Genomic DNA, 16,307 nt, shown 5'->3' with positions numbered 1-16,307 from the left:
TCCCTTTAACCCTGGAAGACTGACTCTTCTGCCATTCAATCTCTCCCATCTTCCATACTAGCCATGATGTGGAGATGCCAGCATTTGACTGGGGTGGGCACAGTAAGAAGTCTTACAGCACCAGGTTAAAGTCCAACAGGTTTGTTTCGTATCACCACCTTGCTTTAGTCCCTTTTTCTTGCTCAAAAACGATTATATTACTAACTTTTCCCTGCTCCAATGAAAGATGATTGACCTGAAGCACTAGATGGAATCTTCTACCCTCTCTAGTGACATGTTTGGTGGTGGGTAGGACATTTTCATTGGCTGGGTTGGTGGCGGGGTGAGCATCCTGCAGCCCGCCCACCTCCACCAAAATGAAGTCCGGGGCAGGAACTTTCCACCCTGCTGCCAATTGAAGCCCTTAAACAGACATTGAATGACCACCTATAAAACCTCTTTCTGCTGCTGCTAGTGTTAACAAAGCGTGGGGGGGAGCTGTTATCATAGCATAACATATAATTCTGTGCGGGGTGCTTGCTCAATCGAGGGACCTGGCATTAGGAAGGGGGAGGGCCAATGAGAGCCACCTTCCTGCCCTTGCTACTCACCCTCCTAGACTTCCTTCCCCCACGGCCCCATCCCGCAAAACCTCTTGACCAAAATGTACCTCTGGCCTGAGGTGATTTGCAATCATGGGCCTCCGCTTGCCCAGTGACGTTGCTGAGAAAAGAAGTCACGGGACCCGCCACTCCTGGGGTCCAGATCCTGGGGAGATTGAGGACTGCTAGTGGCCTCTCAACTGCCTGATTGTCTTGTAGTAAGACGGGCCTTTCCCAAAGGAGACAATCCAGGTCTCTTAACAGCTCTCCACTCGGTAGGCAAAATCCATGCTAACTCCTGTTAATTCGGTTTCTCTCTCCAGACCTACTGAGCAGGATGGATCTTTTATCTTCAACTAAACAGGCACACTGAGCGGCAATTTACCATTTTAACAAAATGTTCGCCCCAACAATGAAGTACTTTCTCAGTTCTGCACCAAAGATTATAAACTGAAATCCTGGAGGAAGCATTGAATCCATAACAAGGGTGCTACCATGTGGCCAAGCTGATATTGGCTGATGAATAAAAGCAGCTGGTGTGAAGGCTGCCAAAAAGAAGCAAATCTAAAGGTTAAAACAAACTCTGGCTTCCCACTATTTCACCACTTGCATTTTAGCGCTTTTTAATGACTATACCATGAGCTCTCTGAAAAATATCAGAAGCAATGCAGAATGGTAAGTCATGTTCCATATATATACTTTAGTGCCATGTAATATGATCCTCTTGTGCCAATTTCACAGTGGCTCAATGGGAAACTGCTCATTCGTGTTAAAAACAGTCAACATAAAGAGCTCTAAAGTTACCGCCAACAAATGTTTAACCAAGGATATTTGGTACTGCCTGCCATCTACTGGCGAATGTTTTTAATGGCAATTTAATTACACACTAATAGTTACACCAAAATGTATTAAAAGAGGTTTTTTTATTATAAGGAGTTTGCTAATCCCACCCCCGGTCAAGATTTTGTCAGGAATATGTTCCATTATGTTCAAATAAGCAGGTCAGATTTTAGATGCAAAATAGTTGAACTGGAAAGATACATTTTCTCCATATGCATGACTGAAATGTAGTGTTTTATGTACTATGATACTGAACAAAGGAGAGATGCCATTTTGACTGGTTTATACATTATTTGTCAGGATCCTGTCTTTCACTTATGAAAGGAAAAGGGAGGTGTGGTATTGAGAGAGAGTGAGAGGGAGAGAGTGAACAAAAGAGCAAGCACAGGAGAGAGTACAAAGTATCACATTTAATCAGGAAAAAGAATTACATCAGCAATCAATAATCAAATCAATATAAATTTTAGCAGTTTTTCCAGTCTTACTTCATTAAATTAAATGCTGTTTGAGCCTTCTTCTGATGCCTTCAAACCTCTGACTATTTCTGTTGTCTTAAGACATCCCACGCAGTCATTTCAGGTATGTCACAGAATTTTAAAACAACCATAGTGATGCGTATCATTTGACTTCAATGCATATCATTTTCCACATATGGGGCAGGAACTGAAACCTTTTGTTCCTGATGAATATTAGAGATTCTCAGCTAAAATGTTGGCAGGAGCTTGGAAAGCTTGGTTGGAAACCGAAGCAGATTTAACTACGGTGTTATTTGCAAGAAATATTTATTATTCCATGTTCTGCTTGGTGCATTATAGCCATTTTGTTGAAAAACAAAACATTCAGTAGGTAGTACACACTGTGATCAGACTGCCGGTGATGGAAGGGATGGATGTTTAGGGTAAAGTGGCAATCAAGCAAACTGCTTCAACCTGAATGGTGTCAAGCTTCTCGAACTTTATTGCAGCTGCACTCATCCAGCCATGTGGGAAGTATTCCTTCACACTCTTTCCTTCGGCCTTGTGGATGGTGGAAAGGTTTTGGGGAGTCAGGAATTTAGCTACTCGCTGCAAGATATTGGGCGGGATTTACAGGCTGTTCGTGCAGTGAGAAATTCCGGTCCCACGCCGGCACTTTCTCATTGACTAATGATGCAGTCAACGGGAAATCTCGTGACAAGGGTGGGGCCAGTAAATCTCGCTGGTGGGCCGCCTCCGCCGCAGAAAAACACGCAGTGGGTTGGTTGGTAAATCCCGCCCCTAATCTCTGACATTCTCCAGTAGCTGCCTCAACAATGGCTCAACAGGGGAACTCAGCAATGGTAATGCCACAAAATGTCAAAGAAAGGTGATGAGGCTCTCACTTTTTGCTGATAGATATGACCTCGCATTTCTTTGAGGCAAATGTTGCTTATCATTTAGCAGTCCCGGCCTGTGTATTTTCCCAGATCTTGCTGCGTACAGATATAGATAGCTTCATTATCAGATGAATTGCCAAATGGAGCAGAAAACTATGCAATCATCAGATAACAGCATCCCTTCTGGCTTTATAATGGAGATATGGTCATTTATGAAATAGCTGTGCATAGTCTTATCTAAGGATTCTAATGAACTCCAATAACAATGTCTTGGAGATAACTTGGAGTATTTCTGACACCCATTTTTACAAGTGGGATTTGGCAAGTGTTACTCTTTTGCCAAGTGTTAAACCATTACTCCTTGGCTATTCTCCTTAGGTTGAGCATGTCGAATAAGGCAAGGGTCCAGATTGTAGTAGCACTTAGAATTGATCAAATTAGGAAAAATGCTTATTTTCTATCTCACTTATTTTAAAGTTTTGTTTCAGTGCTTATTCTAATTAAGTTGCCACAATAAAGTCAGTGAACATTGCATTAATTGCCACATATCCTTAATTAAATTGAATCTTTGATTCACATCAATTTCTTCAAATGGACCAACTTTCTGGTTTCATTATTGTTTAACATATTTTTTGTGTTTTTTCTAAATCAATCACTGAATTGTGCTGTTCATACTGCACATATTGGACTTGCATTCTTCATAGTATATAAAACAATAAATTTGGCTGCCTCTTGAATGTTTAGTGGTACAATCCATCACATGGTGGTGAGTTGATTAAACAAATTAGGGGGGAATGTGTTTATGTCGCACCACTTCAAGTGGCGCTATGCAGACAATGTTAATTCCCAGGAGGCTGAAAGTACCATGGCTGCACAACGCATGCAACATTTCTCAATTCTATCAATGAGAAAACCTGCAGGGATAATCAGTGTCAGCCTGCATACATATGAGCACAATTTTACCCAAGAAAATCTATCTGGTTATAGGGGAACAAAACCCTTGAATTTTAAACAGGTAAATACTTTTTTTTTATAAATTCATTTTTTTCCAATTGAGGAACAATTTAGCATGGCCAATCTACCTATCCTTCACATCTTTGGGTTGTAGGGGTGAAACCCACGTAAACACAGAGAGAATGTGTAAACTCCACACGGACAGTGACCCAGAGCCAGGATCGAACCTGGGACCTCGGTGCCGTTAGGCTGAAATGCTAACCACTGCGCCATCGTGCTGCCCCTAAACAGGTAAATACTAATTGGAAATGAAAACACTGCGGTAGATCTTGACGCGATCGTGAGGGCGACATGGTAGTACAGTGGTTAGCACCATTGCTTCACGGCGCCAGGGTCCCAGGTTCGATTCCTGGCTTGGGTCACTGTCTGTGCGGAATCTGCATGTTCTCCCTGTGTCTGTGCGGGTTTCCTCCTGGTGCTCCGGTTTCCTCCCACAAGTTCCAAAAGACATACTGTTAGGTAATTTCGACATTCTGAATCCTCCCTCTGTGTACCCGAGCAGGTGCCGGAATGTGGCGACTAGGGGCTTTTCACAGTAACTTCATAGCAGTATTAATGTAAGCCTACTTGTAAAGACTATTATATTATAGATTCCAGTCGGGTACATCTCTCTCAATTTTTATTTCCATAGAAATCAATAGGAATGAAAGTTGGGAGAGATGTAAAATGAGCTGCCGACTTGCTAATGCCTGTTTTACACTCCATCAAGGACCACTAAGATCACAGTAGCTCGTTCACATTGATTTTTAAAAAATAAATTTAGAGTACCCAATTCATTTTTTCCAATTAAGGGGCAATTTAGTATGGCCAATCCACCTACCCTGCACATCTTTTGGGTTCTAGGGGTGAAACCCACACAAACACAGAGAGAATGTGCAAACTCCACACAGACAGTGACCCAGAGGCAGGATCGAACCTGGGACCTCGGCGCCTTAAGGCAGCAATGTTAACCACTGCGCCACTGTGCTGCCCGCTCATTGGTATTAATTATGCACCCAAATCACTCAGACAGCTGTAGAATTGTAATGGGTGCAAGTGAAAGTGATTACCATATATTGGATTGAGAAAATAAAATTGAAAAAGCACACCAGGAATATTCTATTCAATCTTAAATTAAAACCAAGAAAAATCAGTTATCAGAAAAATGTTATTAAAACCTGGTTTTTTTTTTTATAAATTTAGATTACCCAATTATTTTTTCCAATTAAGGGGCAATTTAGCGTGGCCAATACACCTACTCTGCACATTTTTTTTTGGGTTGTGGGGGTGAAACCCACGCAGACACGGGGAGAATGTGCAAACTCCACACGGATAGTGACCCAGAGCCGGGATCGAACTTGGGACCTCAGCGCCGTGAGGCGGTTGTGCTAACCACTAGGCCACCGTGCTGCCCTTTAAAACCTGGGTTAATATGCACACAACCAGTATGACTGCTAGAGTGGTAATTAAGGTGCCATAAAAGTGAGATAATCATTGATTTGCAGGTGAACTGTTCTGCTAATACATCTTGAGAACAATTTACTTGTTTACAGATAGTTAGCTAATAGAATATTATTTAGGTTTGAAGGACACGTGAATGTAGATAATTTATGAGGGGTATTGACTTTGGTCCTGATGAAACAAGTCAAGAGACATCTTGTGAGAAGAGACAAAAGAATATTGTATGCTTTGGGTACAGATGATTTAGTTAATGAAAGGAGCCAGGTCTATCTGAAGATTCAGTAGGTCCTAGAACTCTAGTCTGAACAGTGGTGCTTCAGTTGGTCCTGAAAGGTGTTCTCTCCAAAGATTCTGCACAAAGAAAAGCAAGTAAAACCCCGTTTTTAAAATTTATTCATGCATAGTATTTAATATATATTGGGTTGATTAATTAGAATATAGTTTAGGAAGGTTTAGGAAGTAAGTTAAGGTTTCTTTTTTTACTTAAGAAGAGTTGTAACTATTAACTATAAAGCTATCTTGTTGCTAATGTGACTAATTCTGTGATTAAACTAAAGTTTGTTTTACCATAAAAGATACCGACTGGTCAGTGTTCTCACTCCTGTAGTGCAGTAACATTTATTACCTCACAGTTTTACAAATTGAAAATAGTTGGGTTCTCGTTTGGAATTTTAATACTGATTTAGTTAACAATTAAATTAAAATAAAAGATATATAAAATTGTGTGTATATGACGGGATGGTCAGATGGGTAAATCAATGGAAGATGGAATTTAACCCTGAGAAGTGTTTAAGTGATGCACTTCAGAAGAAGTAACAAGACTAGGGAGTACTCGATGAAAGCAAAGACACTAGGAAGCTCAGAGGAATCTTGGAGTGCTTGTCCACAGAACCCTGAAGGCGGCAGAACAGATTAATAGGATAGTTAAGGAGGCATATGGGATAGTTTGCACATTCTCCCTGAGTCTGCATGGGTCTCACCCCCATAACCCAAAGATGTGAAGGGTAGGTGGATTGGCCACGCTGAATTGCCCCTTTATTAAAAAAATATGTTTTAAAAAAGGAATATGGGCCTTATCAGTCGTAGCATAGATTATAAGAGCAGGAAGATTACGTTGGAGCTTTACAAAACTTTGGTTGGGCCACAGCTTGAGTACTGTGTAGTTCTAGTCGCCTCATTACAGGAAGGAAGTGATTGCACTGGAGAGGGTGCAAAGGAGAATCACCAGGATGTTGCCTGGGATCGAGCATTTGAGCTACGAAGAGCGGCTGGATAGGCTCGGGTTGTTTTCTTGAGACCAGAGAAGGCTGACAGGGGACCTGACGTGCGTAAGATTATGAGAGGGACAGGATGGATAGGAAGCAGTTGTCCCTCTTAGTTGAGGGGGCATAATTTTAAACTGAGGGGTAGGAAGTTTAGAGGAGATCTGAGGAAATGTCTTCTCACCCAGACGGTGGTGGTAGTCTGGAATGCATTGCCTGGAGGGTAGTCAAGGTGGGAAACCTCACAACTTTTTTAAAAGTACGTGGATGAGCATTTGAATTGCTGGAAAGTGAGCTTAGTGTAGATTTAGTGTAGAAATTTTGTCAGTGCAGACTCGATGGGCCGAAGGGCTCGTCTGTACTGTATGACTCTATGACTATGACATTGTTCAAAGTTGGTTTTTGTACTTCTGATATTCCTTGATCAATCAAGAAAGAGGAAAGTTAGATATTTGAATGGAATTCAAATATTATAGTGGTTAAGGGAATCACTTCAATATTTAAAATTATTTTCCTTCTCTTCATAGTCCACCATTCAATAATCCGGTTGTGCTTTTTTCCATTTGTCTCCCTCTACCACCATCCAAACACTCAGACAAGCTGATCAAAGAGTTGTGAATTCATTGTAAAATATACCATAAGGACTGCCCTTTGGATGAGTTGAAATGGGGGTGAATTCTCCGCTGCTGGTGACAGCGTGCCACTGAGGAATATGTGGCTGGAAAGGTGGAGAATTCACCCTTGGTCTTCGTAGAAAGGTTCGAGTTTTAATTTAGGTTCAACTGTGATTGATTTCTAGATTGAGACTGATCTATGTGCCCTGATTTGACAATTATAAGGAGATGCATGTTTTTGGAATAGTTGTACTCACTGGTTTACAACAAAGGAGAGCTTTGTTCATTTTCTTCTGATGCTGGTGATCAAGGTTTTCATTATTCTGTCCAAAGTGTTCTATAACACTTGGCAAGCTATGACATCTCAAGATGTGTAACCTCTTGCATTGGCATTATGATTAGGGTGTCAGAGTGCATTGATTACGATAATGTACCAGCAACCCAAAAGTTACAAGTCTTAAATTTCAACATAGCAAGTTATTACATTCAATTTAATAAATATTGTAATTTGTAAGCAGGTACAAGAAAATGTGGCCCTGAAAACAGCTGATTGTCATAAAAACCCATCTGGCTCACTATTGTCCTTCACAGAAGTGAGCCTGTTACCACCACCTGGACTGGCTTACAAAAGATTCCAGTCCACACTATTGGCTTGGCTCTTAATGCATTCTAGAGTACCAACCAAGTGACTAAGGCTGGACATTAAATTCCACTTTACTAAAGAAAAAAACACCCTGAGAACAAATAAAACAAAAATATGGGCTGGATTCTCCGTAGCCCGACGCCAAAATCGTGTTCTGCGATTGGGCGGAGAATGGAGAATGGTCAGCCATGCTCCGCCCCCTGCAAACTGGAGTCATCGTGACGCGTGCCGTTTCAACGCCGTTGGCGCATCATCGGCTGGCCCACCCGTGATGCTCCGCCACCGATGGGCCGAGTTCCTAACGGCGCGGGACCCTTGTGGTCCCAACCATGCGTGAGCCCGGCGTGACGGCTGCGGATTGTGTCCAGCGGCGTCACACTCGGTCAGGATCCATGCTGCTGGCCGGGAGGGGCTTCTGCAAAGACTGGGGTGACTGCGGAGGGGGGAAGGGGGGTGGCATGGGGTTTCAATTTCCAGATTAGGTTACACGTACGGCCAGCACCATGTTGTACGGCGCGACCACTGCAGGTCGTCAGCCGTGCTCATGCACGGCCCGGGACACAGCCATTCTCCAGCCGTTTTCTGCACGATCAATGGGCATTTCACTTGCTGCCGATGGTAGCCTCTCTCTGGTCCCGGAATCGGTGAGAGGTTCACGCCTAATTGCTGGTCGTGAAACACCACAGGACCCATGCCAACGTTAGCACTTAGCCACAGGAACGTAGAATCCAGCCCATGGTATGGAGTGCAGTTGAATGGCAGTCAACGAATGGCAGGAACAAAAGGAAAGAAAGTTAACAGAAGCTGCACCCTCCATTCTAAAAAGCTTCTCTGGGCCTCACAAAGGCACCTCATCCCCGACACACCCACATCCCCAACCCCCTCCTGGGCTACCTACTTGCCAATCCTCTGTCGACTCCCACCAATTCACTTACTGGGAACTATAACTGAAGGAGTTTAGTGGGGGAATCTGAGCTGCCCAATTTTAACAGCCGGACAGTCATTTCCTAGCCATTTGAGTTGGTAAATTGGCAAGCAGCTTGCTAATAAGGCTGAGCTGTTAAAATTGCTCAAACCTCTCTGGTATTGCTTCTGGCCCCTCACAAGGCTGCCTTCCCACCCCAGAGTACAAATCAACCACATTGATTGACTTCCCTCCCTGATTGGAATTGAGATTCATAAATTGAAACAAATTGGGTCTGTCTCAAGCAAGTTTCCAGTGAATAAGAATCTTCAGGATCCAACGTGCGCCAAATTCAGCACACATAGCAAACCCACAGGAATTATAGGACTCAATACCTCAGAACATATATTTAGCAAGTCAGTCAAAAGACCTATCAGCTGTCTGATACTTTGATTTTCCGATGTCTTGGTATCTTTTAGTGGTGGATTAAATCGATCAAAACCAGTCTGGAAAATCCTGTGAAAACCAATTCATATGTTCCACTCCCCAGACTGGGACACCTTCTCACCGTAATAAGTGCAAGTACAGAACATACAAAAAACATCACAGCTGCCACCAAGAATATAACATGCGTGAATACTAATTAACAGTTAAATACTTTAATTTGACACATTGGTCATTGTTGGGTTAATAATTCTTTAATCTACTAATTGAAAATTAACAGTATTTGTTTTAGCAGTGTGGTTCATTGCTTTTGAGGTTGCACAAGGGGAATTAATTTAATCATTTGAACTGGATAAAGGATATTTTACTTGCAATGTATATGGGCACAATTATCATTGCTCCTATAATGCCTACCTCCGATAAGATATTGGAAATGCAGTAATGCTCTGTAATTTAATAATCCATTTTTAAAAATACATTTTATTGCAATGTATTCGGTCCCAAAGATATATATATTACTCCATGATGAAAATTTATGAATATAATTCAAGCAGTGAAATTAAATACAGGTGACTAAAGTAATTTCAATTTTTATATTAAATTTTAAGAAATTAAAATGCTGATTTAAGTTTCAAAAATATGCATTCCAGCACTGTTGAAAATGGTTTACTGTAAAAACTGTATAATGAGAGCTGTTCATCTCATCCCACTGAATATGTGAACTTTAAAGTAAGCTTGTAGACCACCCCATAAGCTCGCCTGGAGGAGGATAGAAACAGCAAGGGGTGAGAAAGGATTAGAAATGGGAGTGAAAAACACATTAATATAATGTTGCACAGTTGGCTACTGATGATTTTTATGGAAAACTTTGTTTCAGATATTTAAAGAATAAACTTTATGTATGGAAAATAACATTAAAAAACTTTTTGACAAAAAAAAGGAAAGTAAGTTGCACCACAGGGTCCATTGCACCTCTGAAAAATTAAACTCGACAGATTCAAACTGTCCTATTTCCACTTCAAAAGAGCAGGGGCTCTGCTCTCCTCCTGACTCATCTTCAAACAGCAGCGCCCCAGAAACTTTCTTTCAGGCGAAGCTAAAGCAGCCTCCAGCTCCCTTAAGCACTGTACTGGTTACTGTAGCTGCTGCCTATGCCTGTCCTAATTATACCCATGTGAGTCTATTAATCAGTTAGTAAATTATTCAGTAACCCTCCTCTGCCTTCAGCTAGTACAAACATGCTCTAAGCAAGGGCTAGAGGGAAGTGCAGGGGATGTCCCTACGGATCTCACTCTGAGATATTCAGTTGTTCAATGTCTCCTGAACTCCCTGTTAATAACGAGGGAGAAAAGCTCTGGTGGTGTCTGAATCTTGCCCTTTGTTCAATATCAGAACACTATCAGTAGGGGGGGTCAGGAACCTTACCTGGCTGCCTACTTTCAACATAGGGTTTAATGGCTTCACCGAGTCTTGTCTCAGCAGCGACAGGCTCCTTCAGTAGCTGTCCACAGGAAACTGGAAAAAAAAATGTCATTCAAAGAAGTAATTTTTCCCATCACGGGTAAAACTACAACACTCTATACTTCCCTCAAATTCCTTCAGAGTAGTGTTACAGTATGCCTGAAGGTATAATTATTTACTCAATACAACATGCTATCCATTCATAAAAAGATTCTTTAAAAAAACTCTTAAGTGTTTCACAGACCATTCACCATAACTGTGAAGAACAAACTAACTGGGTGAGATTTTCCAGCCCCGTCTACCACGGATTTCATCCAGTCGCACCGCAAGTCAATTGACATTTAGCTGGGTATCGCCATGGTGGGGCCGGAACATCCCTGTCTGTCTTTAATCAATGGCAAGCAGCTGTATCTCTTGGTTGTTACCAGTTACAATTTATATTAATAATTCGGGATTTGGAGTGGCACGGTGGCGCAGTGGTTATCACTGCTGCCTACAGCACTGAGGATCCGGCTTCAATCTCGGCCCCGGGTCACTGTCTGTGTTTGCACAGTGTTTGTGTGGGTCTCACTCCCACAACCAGAAGATGTGCCGGTTAGGTGGATTGGCCACGCTAATTTGCCCCTCAATTGGAACCAAAACAATTGGGTACGCTACATTTATTTTTTAAAATAATCAAGGCTTTGGAATCAATAAAACAATATGACACCAATTATGGCATGGAGGATAATCTGCAACAGATTACAGGAGGACATTAATAAACTTGCGGGGTGGGGGGGGGGGGAAGAGATGTGGCTGGGAGTCTCTAAAAACGCGGCTAAGTGCTGATGCCGGCGTAAAATCCGGAGTATTTCACGCCGGCGTCAACAAGCCTATTGGCCCAGCGATTCTGTAGCCCACAGGGGGCCAGCACGGCGCCACAGTGCTCTGCGCTGCCCCAGCTGCCATACGCAGCCCTGCGCTGCTCACCGCGGGTCCGCGCATGCACGCGGCTGCCGGCCGCACAGCAGGCCAGCGCAGAAGAAGGTAGGACCCCCAGATCGCGTGCGGCTGCCGATCGGTGGCCCCCAATCGCGGGCCTGGCCGTCATGGAGGCCCCCGGAGACTGATCCCCCCCGCCCCACACCAGGACAGCCACCGCAGCCGCGACACCGAGCTCCTGCCAGGTGGCGCGACTGGCGCCGATTCTCCGGTCTCCAGAGAATTACGTCCCAGCGTCATATCCATTTCGGCGTGGAGGCTCAGAGAATCCCGGCCGTGATATGAGTGAGGGAGCGGCTGCGTTTTCCCAAGCTCTGACTCTACTTGTCTTTTAAACCTTTATTTTATCCTAATGCACATCCCATAATTACTTACTTATGGGATATATGTCCATCCTTGGAAGATCCTGGCTAGATTTTAGCGATGAGGAGCCGAGTTAAATCAAAAAGTCTCAGTTTCAATGAGGCAGCCGGAGGCTGCTGGAGTGAGGCCCAGCTTGCAGTGGTGGTTTTGCTGGTGAGCAGGCCAGCGCCTCGGCAATGAGGTTGGCATCAAATGATGGCTGTTATTTCAAATGATGTCCTGGATGATGATCTTAGCTCCGTGGTGCAGGGTTTTATTGCCAATTTTTTTTTTTTTTAAATAAATTTAGAGTACCCGATTCATTTTTTCCAATTAAGGGGCAATTTACCGTGACCAATCCACATACCCTGCACATCTTTTTGGGCTGTGGGGGCGAAACCCACGCAAACACGGGGTGAATGTGCAAACTCCATACAGACAGTGACCCAGAGCCGGGATCGAACCTGGGACCTCGGCGCCGTGAGGCCGCAGCGCTAACCCACTGCGCCACCGTGCTGCCCTTTTATTGCTAACTTTGAAGAACTGCAAAATATGTTTGAGAGAACAGTGGAAGTGGAAAAGAGAATCCTGTAATTTGATAGATCAATCTCACTGGTAAGGGCTCAACAACGGTCCTTGGAAATCCTGTTGCATGGTATGTTATTTATACTGACCAATTCGAGAAGTAGGGGCCAGATAGGGAGTTTCTATGTGTCTGGTCTCTTGTGAGGAGTACGGGAAAGAATTCCTGACCGATTTTGAGTGTTGGTTGCCATGGTTTCACAATCTTGTTTTTAAGGTTGGGCATTTCAGGTTTGGCTGAGCACACTGGGCGCGATTCAACAACCCCGTTGCGCCCGGAGTGGATCGGGGCGCAACAGGTGAATCGAACACGAGCCCCAAATCAGGCTCCATGCCAGGCACGAAACCTCTAGTGAGTCACCAAACTTGATCCGGCCCGGGCCTGGATCTCACTCCGGATCCGAATATACCTGGACACTGAATTCACCGCCCACAACTCACCAGCCTTTCCTGGGTGACCATGCCAGGATGTCGTTTAATACTGGTTCACACAAACATGGACCAGTCCTAATGGCACCTGAGGGGGTCTCCCAGGCCATTGGAGACACCCAGGTTTTCGGTGACAGGGCAGGGTGGCACCCTAGCACTACTCCGATATTCGACCACTTTGGTGCTGCCAGCCTGGCACTCAGGATGCCCTGTGGCACTGCCAGGGTTCCAGGGGCTCTGACAGGGTGCCAGGGTGACAACTGGGGTCAGACCCAGGGGGGGCCTTGCCAGGTAGAGGGGGTTTGAGGGGTGTTCCTGGAGGCCTCCCCATGGTTGTGGGTGAGGGAGAGTCAAAAGAACGTGGAGGGCCTGAAGGCGGGGAGGGGGGGAAAAAAATTGGGGCTCCACAGTAAATGGCGCCCCGATTTACAAGGAGCCTTTTCTGCTGGCGTGCTTCGGAAATTCCCCCATGTGTAGCCTCGGCGGGGAGAAACATTTCACGGTAAAAACAAAAAGCAAAATCATTGGATAGCGGGGAGGGGTTTCTCAGTACTGCAGCCGCTGCATCCTCAGGTGAGGATGACATGACTTATTTAGTGTCTGTAGGGCTGGTGCACTGTCTTTGATGCAGTTAGTGAGAAGTGGGGCTGGTGGGTAGTAGGCGTGTGCCAAACTGGGCCATCACCAGTATGGTGGATGATATCCTGTTGCCCCCCTTATGCTTGGGTTCTTCTTGAAGGCACTTCATAAGAACGTCCTGATTGGCTGAGTTTTAATATGTTTTGAGAATCTTTCGTTTACTGACTCCTAAGTGCACAAGGGTGCAGGGTTGGACCAGGTCCTGTGGTTGATATCTTGTTGCCCCCTTTTATTTGGGATGTTCCTTCTTAGCTGGGATGTTATGATAGGCTGAGAGCATCTTTTTTCTTCTTTGTCTTGTGGTGAGTGACTTTTATGGTTGTGTCCAGGTTCTTTTAAATCCTGAGACCCTCTACTCCTGGTAGTTTTCCTGACTCGGTTGGTTTGTTGGGAGGCGCTGACCGCACTGACTACAATCCAAATGAATATTTGCCGATCCTCTCTGTATAAATATGTTGAAAGGTGATTGTTCTGTACTGTGCCTGAGTTTGGGATTTTGTTGCAACTCGTGAACATAACTTCTCAAGGTATAGGAAATCTATCAAATCCACCAATCAAACCGAGGCACTGGGCGGAGAAGCTGACCTCGACCCCAACAGAACCCGTCTTCGAGCAACCAGCGAGGCGAAGGCTAAAACATCTACCCCACCCCTGGCTGCAGCTCTGAAAGGTCCAATATGCCAAATATGGCCCCCAGGGACTGGGCTCCAAGTCCATTTGCGAGATCACCGACATGGTGCTGAAGAAAGAGCCCAAAAACGTCCCCAACTTTGGGTAGGAGCAGAATTTGTGTGTGTGCTGGCTGGGCCCCTCCCACACCGCTCGCCCTCTCAAACAACCGGCGCATCATTGACCTCGTCAGATGCGCCCTATGCATCACCTTTAATTGTATTAACCCTAATCTCGCACACGAGGTTGAGGTATTCACCCTCTGCACCACCTCACGCCACAACCCCTCAGTTATGCGTGGCTGGGAGAATAAACAAAGTTAAAAACTGCAGCACTGTTAGATCATCAGATTAACAACATAACCTCCCAAGAACAGAATTTACAAAAAATGTTTTTATTGGTTTTCATATTTTATGTTACACATTTCAGTTCGTAAATTAAATTACAAGTTGCATAACTGCGCATAATACAAAGCAAAAACAACCAAGAAAAAACTAAAATCACCAAAGAGAGATACCAAAGAGAGAAAAAGAAAACAAAAACAAAGATCATTATATATATTTACATGTACTTGGCTCCCCTCCCTTTGGCTGATGTGCCTCAATTGTACTCCCCAGTGTGGTCCGAGCGTGCATTCACCTTCCTGTTGTTTTTGTGCCTTCTGCTTTTCCATGTGCCCTCGGGCCCATCCCCTGCAGCTTTGTCCCTTGTGATCTTTTTGTGAGTCTTTGCCCACCTCCCCCCTTCCTCCCCCCACTCAACCCCCTTCCTTTATACCCCCCTTTCCTTATCCTTCAAGTTCCGTGGCTCGTTCGTGTGTGTGTGTGTCCCCTTTACTCTACTGGTTGCTGGCTACAAACAGTCTTGGAACAAGTTGGTGAACGGCTTCCACATCCTGTGGAAGCCCTCTTCTGACCCCCGGATGGCAAATTTTATCTTCTCCAGTTCGAGGAGTTCCGGCAGGTCGGACAGCAGCTTCAGGTGGTGCTGCTGATCACCAGGCAGATCGTCCATACCCGACAAGTCTGGGGCAGGCCCAGAACATGTGGGTGTGGTTGGCCGGGCCTACCTGGCACCAATAACATTTGTCTTCCACCTCCAGGAAGAACCTGCTCATCCGGGCTCTGGTTAGGTGTGCTCTGTGCACCACCTTTAGCTACATTAGGCTCAGCCCTGTGCATGAGGAGATGGAGTTTGCCCTGTGTAGTGTTTCGATCCAGAGTCCCCTATTTGCATGCCTAATCCATCCTCCCATTTTGCCCTTGTCTCATCCAGAGGGGAGCGTACCTCCTCCAACAGTCCCATACTGGTCTCCACAGTTCCCCTTTCCTGGGTCAACCGCATCCAACAGTTCCTCAACTAGCGAATGTCGTAACTGGGGGTACATCGTTGATTCCCTACGGACGATGTTTGTGACTGTATGTGTCTCAGTTTTTCTCCTTTCGGTATTTGAAATCTCTCCGTGTGTTCCTCCAGGGTCGCTATTCTGCTGTCTGGGTGCATGTCTCTAACCATCGGTGTCCCCATGTCCTGTTTCCACCTTTTGAAGGTGGTGTCCACTGTTGCGGGCGTAAATCTGTGGTTGTTACAGATGAGAGCCATTGAGGAGATTTCAGTTAGGCCGAAGTGCTGTCTCATTCGATATCATGTTCGGAGTATGACTACCACCACTGTGCTTCTTGAGTACTTGGTCAAAGCGGATGGGAGTGCAGTTGTGACTCGGGCTCGAGTCCCTATGTCCCTATGCAGGAACTCTCCTCCATCCTCACCCATTCTGCCGCCGATTCCTTCACCCAAGCCCTCACTTTCTGCTGTGGCCGTCCAGTGGTAGAACGGGGATGTAGATCGGGAGGGATCTGAATAGGAAGAGGAACCTGGGCAGTGCGTTCATTTCGTTCGTCTGAACTCTCCCCACCAGCAAGAGTGATAGTGTGCCCCACAGTAGGTCTCTTTTAACTTCCTCCATCAGACTCATCAGGTTCCGTGATCCGTGGATCCGTGTCCAGTTGTGTGTTATTTGGATTCCCAGGAGCAGAATTCGGTTTGGGCTTGTTTGAACGATAGTCCCTCCAGCTCTGTCCCTCCTGTTCACTGGGAGTATTTCACTT

General features: G+C 44.9%; 1 protein-coding gene across 2 annotated transcripts in view; it reads right to left on the bottom strand.

Moving 5' to 3' along the window:
- Positions 1-16,307, bottom strand: part of ak8 (adenylate kinase 8) — a 223,716-nt gene that overhangs the window by 78,065 nt on the left and 129,344 nt on the right. For both annotated transcript variants that reach the window (XM_038782152.1, XM_038782153.1), the window contains one exon: positions 10,522-10,611. In XM_038782152.1, the coding sequence (XP_038638080.1) occupies positions 10,522-10,611 (90 nt within the window). The remainder of the gene's footprint in view (positions 1-10,521; positions 10,612-16,307) is intronic.

Source organism: Scyliorhinus canicula, chromosome 21, assembly GCF_902713615.1.
Source record: "Scyliorhinus canicula chromosome 21, sScyCan1.1, whole genome shotgun sequence".
In the NCBI taxonomy this organism is placed as follows: Eukaryota; Metazoa; Chordata; class Chondrichthyes; order Carcharhiniformes; family Scyliorhinidae; genus Scyliorhinus; species Scyliorhinus canicula.
The sequence above is the reverse complement of the archived record's forward strand: the minus strand, read 5'-3'. Positions and strand labels throughout refer to the sequence as shown.